Genomic DNA, 3,913 nt, shown 5'->3' with positions numbered 1-3,913 from the left:
ATCTGAAGGCAGTAAAAGGATCATTACCATTTTTCAGTGCGAGTTCTGCGTCTTTCATCATGAACACGGGACGCTTCTTCAGCGGACAGTGGCTGTAGTTTTTCTGCATGATTGACGTCGGCATTTTGTGTCTTTTGCACTTGGCACTGCCGTGGAATCTAGGAACGCGGGGCACTTTCGCTGTTGGCTCAACCCGCTGGTTCGCTCGATGATCTTATTCCCAACGGCACGAGTCACTTCGACGCACTGCACTTTCACAGTTCTTGGTTTCACGTCTACTCGGCATTCAAATCATTTATTTCACGAAACCAGAACATTTAGAATTCACTCCCAGTGCACTAGAACACGGAATCGAAACTCGTTGGTTGCTCTCTAATCCTTGCGAGAGTTGCACTTGCACTTCTTAAACCGGTAAAGATCACGATCCTCGACTGATCACCGGCTGCGGAGCGAAAGATCGACCGTTTCTCTTCGATCTTCGAGGGCAAAATGAACGCCGGTAAATGGCGGTGCACCGCTTTTAAACCAACGAAGCTAAACGAAACCAAGTCTTTCGTTTTTTTTTAACGAAGCCTTTCGTTTCGGCCCGAACGCAAGCCGAACATGAATGAATGCATGAATTCTGCCGAACATGTTTGCTCATCGCTGATTGGTTGGATTTTTATATGGACTTTTTTTTGTTAAAAATACAGTACTGGTCAAAACTAACGTACTTTCCAAAAGAGCAGCGCCAACAAACTGAACGATTTTAATTGGAAAAAAATCAATTTAAAATCTGTTTCTGGGTCAGTCTGGTTGATGTTGTAGTGAATTTATTAACCTAATTAAAGCGTTTTCTTAGTATTAAGTTGCTGTTTAAGAGTTTCAGTACTCCTTTCTCACTGGCTCACTAGATTTCACCGAAAAAAACTCACCAACAACCCACCCCGCTAAAAATTCAGGGTACCATTGGTACACCGGAAGCAAAAGAGGGTTCTCGGCTCGCTCGGTGCATCTGGCCGTATTTTGGGTTCGCTCCAGACCGGCTGCTGCGTGCGCTACCAGCTTTAAAAGGGTCCGTGATCTTCGATTCCGTGTGTCCCTCGCAAGGCGCTAGACTGTTTCTTGCCAGTCAGGGGTCAGTTCTGGTACGGGTGCAGGAAACAAAGGCAAAGTGTCGCCTGCGCAAGCTGCATCTTCGTCTACATCTTACGTCAGAACGAATTGATCTAGCTAGAAACCGTCCCCTGTGATTGCCACACTTTTCTGGACCTCGGAGGCCTGGTCCTGAAGGGCCGTTACCGGTGCAGCCGGTACACCCGGTGTTGCCTTGGGCCCTTTTTTCCCTCCCGACTCTCCGGTACACAATAGCTGCCAGGCAAGCCAAGCAAACTTTACCAAAAACCCACCCCAAGCCAACGGTCGGCTGTAACGATTTTTGGCATTTCTTGGCGTACCACCAGCCACAGCACTTTCTTAGAGCCTGTCTGAGCCATTTGACGCAAGCTGCTCTACGTGGTTTTTGTTCTTTTGTGCAACGAGCTCCGTGGTCTTGCTAAAGTGTCGCTGGCCCGCTGCTCCTGACAATAGCGTTTCGAATCTAACGCAGCAGAAGATCCACGAAAACAATGCTCCCGGCACGGCAGCGTGCCACTCACCTGCTTGCCAAGGCGTTTAAATCACCGCGGAATCTGCGCAGTAACATTCAAAGAGCCCGCCAATTGGAACACTGTTCCCTGCGCATAATCCTCGTGATCTCGAGAGGGTTATAGGCGCGTTCGAACCGGAGACCATCTGATAAAGCAACACGATCCCTTCTTATCACTTCCTGCCTGTTGGCTGGTATCTGTTTGATTCGTTTGCTTGCTGGCACCTGGTAGGTGCCGGTTAGCTGGTTTGGTTTTTGGCATGGTTTTTGACAATTCTTTCCGGTCGAGGTGGCAACGATAACGACCGGTTTTTGCGTACCTCTTTGTTGATTCAAGCGCCCAACTAGAATGTGATCAAGCGTGTTTTACACGTAAATGCGTGAATCGCGCTTGGTGCAGTGTCGGTACATGCGGTGTTTAACTTTCTACCTTTTCTACCGAAAACTGTTTATTGTAACTGCACTGAAACTAAACATATTACCTTCTCTAATGGTATTATAGTCATGGCGTAAAACTAACACTTTGCACGGCCCGTTCTCGTTGGCCAATTCAAATGAACCAACGCCTTATCGAGACACGCGCTGGCGTTAGGCGGCACCAAGTTCAAAAGAATTAGCCCGCGGAACTAACCTTCCCCAACAAGGCCTTCAGCTAAATTTGCTTCGTTCGACTGGCCATTACAGCTAAAAATCATGCAAGAACTCATGGGCCTCCGAACAAGAACGTGCGAGGCAAACAGAAGAACAGACAGACAGACAGACAGACAAAACCGTTAGTCACGAGTTTGATGGTAAGAACGCAAAGCAAAGGTGATCGAACGGGAACCGGCCGAAGGATCGACTCAAAGTCCGATCTGACGATCATCCCGTCTGCTGCTCCAGGGCATCAACGAGAACCAAGAAAACGATTGATGGAAGAAACAAAAACGCACAGAACACGATGGAAACCACAAACAACGTTGGTGACGTTGGTTCTCCCATCTACCGGCTATCGGCTCGGAGGGCTCTTCCATATTCCGGCTGCAACCGTTTTTTGGGGCAACGATCAAGGCATCGTTACGGTGCCTTTCTGTGAAACATGGGTCGGCCGTCAGGATATATATCAGGTCAGGGTTTTTTTATGCACTGAGAAGCTACCTGCTCCAGATAGCATATTGTACGGAGTGACTGAGAGGAAGTAATGAATGAAAAGCAAATGAAAAGCATAATCTATTCGGGTCATGCCAGCAGCAGTAGCTCGTTCATATTGTAAACCCTCTGATTATATAACTTTGCTCATCATACGACAAGAAAGCAATGGAAACTATAGGAACCAACCATTTACACAAAGTTCAACTTCGTTTTATAGATAAACAAGGCGCTTAAATGTCCAGGTGCGGGCACCATCGGCTCGCACGTAATGTAGATGCTTACAATTTAAATCATTTTCATTCTTACGCATTGATACTGTAATGCCTTTTTGCACCACCAGCAAGCGATTGATCAAATTCAGCTGCACATTCCATTTACTTTTTCCCGCCAGTTCAACGCAGTCAACTCGGCCCTTCAAGTGTTCTCAAGCTGCCTCGAATATTGCAGCAAAATTCAAGGCTGCAGAAACCTTGTCCTCTTGAAACCGAAGCATAGTATAACGAAAGGATCCGCACGAAATATGCCGCAAATGGTTAGACAGACTGCCTCCAGCTGTTTCCAAGGCATTGAAGATTACTCGGGAAAAAGCAAATCTGGGCCCCCTGGAAACCAGCCTAATTGAATATCCCGCCAGGGGTAGCGCTCACGAATTGAGTCGAGGGATATTTTTTGATTGGGAAGCGAAACTGCTTGACAGTACACGCAGCTACTGCCTAGGCTGATCGAGAGGGAGTTGTACGAAAAGTTAAGAAGAAGATTCCTTCAATTTGTCAACCAAGCTTAGAAGTTTCTGAACTAAATAAGGTGCTGACGTTCATTGACTTCCCTTGAAATGGACACTATTTGCTTATGCTTTCCATGCTTCTACTGCTGGTATCGTCAAGATCGAGGCACGATCGTGTTTCTTCTCGCAACTAACGAAGGCGCAACTTGGTGGGCGTTAAGCTCCAATGCACGGCAGTGCTAATAATGCCCTCCAGATGGGTTGAAGCTGGACGCTCATACACATTGACTCATCTTTCGAGTAGGATTGAATGCAGGAAAATGATGGTAAAAAAGAGGAACAAGGAAAAGGCTTCACAGCTCGTTTACACGCCGCGCTAGTGCCAGCTGAGGTGACGAAGCGGCTTGCTAACAGTGCCCGTACGATGATGC

General features: G+C 47.2%; 1 protein-coding gene across 1 annotated transcript in view; it reads right to left on the bottom strand.

Annotated features, from left to right (window-relative positions):
* LOC126581821 (protein escargot) overlaps window positions 1-191 on the bottom strand; it is a 2,394-nt gene extending 2,203 nt beyond the window's left edge. Inside the window, exon 1 of the mRNA XM_050245739.1 lies at window positions 28-191. Within this exon, the coding sequence (XP_050101696.1) occupies window positions 28-124 (97 nt within the window). The 5' untranslated portion in view covers window positions 125-191. The remainder of the gene's footprint in view (window positions 1-27) is intronic.
* Window positions 192-3,913: the final 3,722 nt, after the last annotated feature.

This window comes from Anopheles aquasalis, chromosome 2 (genome assembly GCF_943734665.1).
Source record: "Anopheles aquasalis chromosome 2, idAnoAquaMG_Q_19, whole genome shotgun sequence".
Taxonomy (NCBI): Eukaryota; Metazoa; Arthropoda; class Insecta; order Diptera; family Culicidae; genus Anopheles; species Anopheles aquasalis.
Note: the sequence above shows the minus strand (reverse complement) of the source record. Positions and strands in the feature narration are given on the sequence as shown.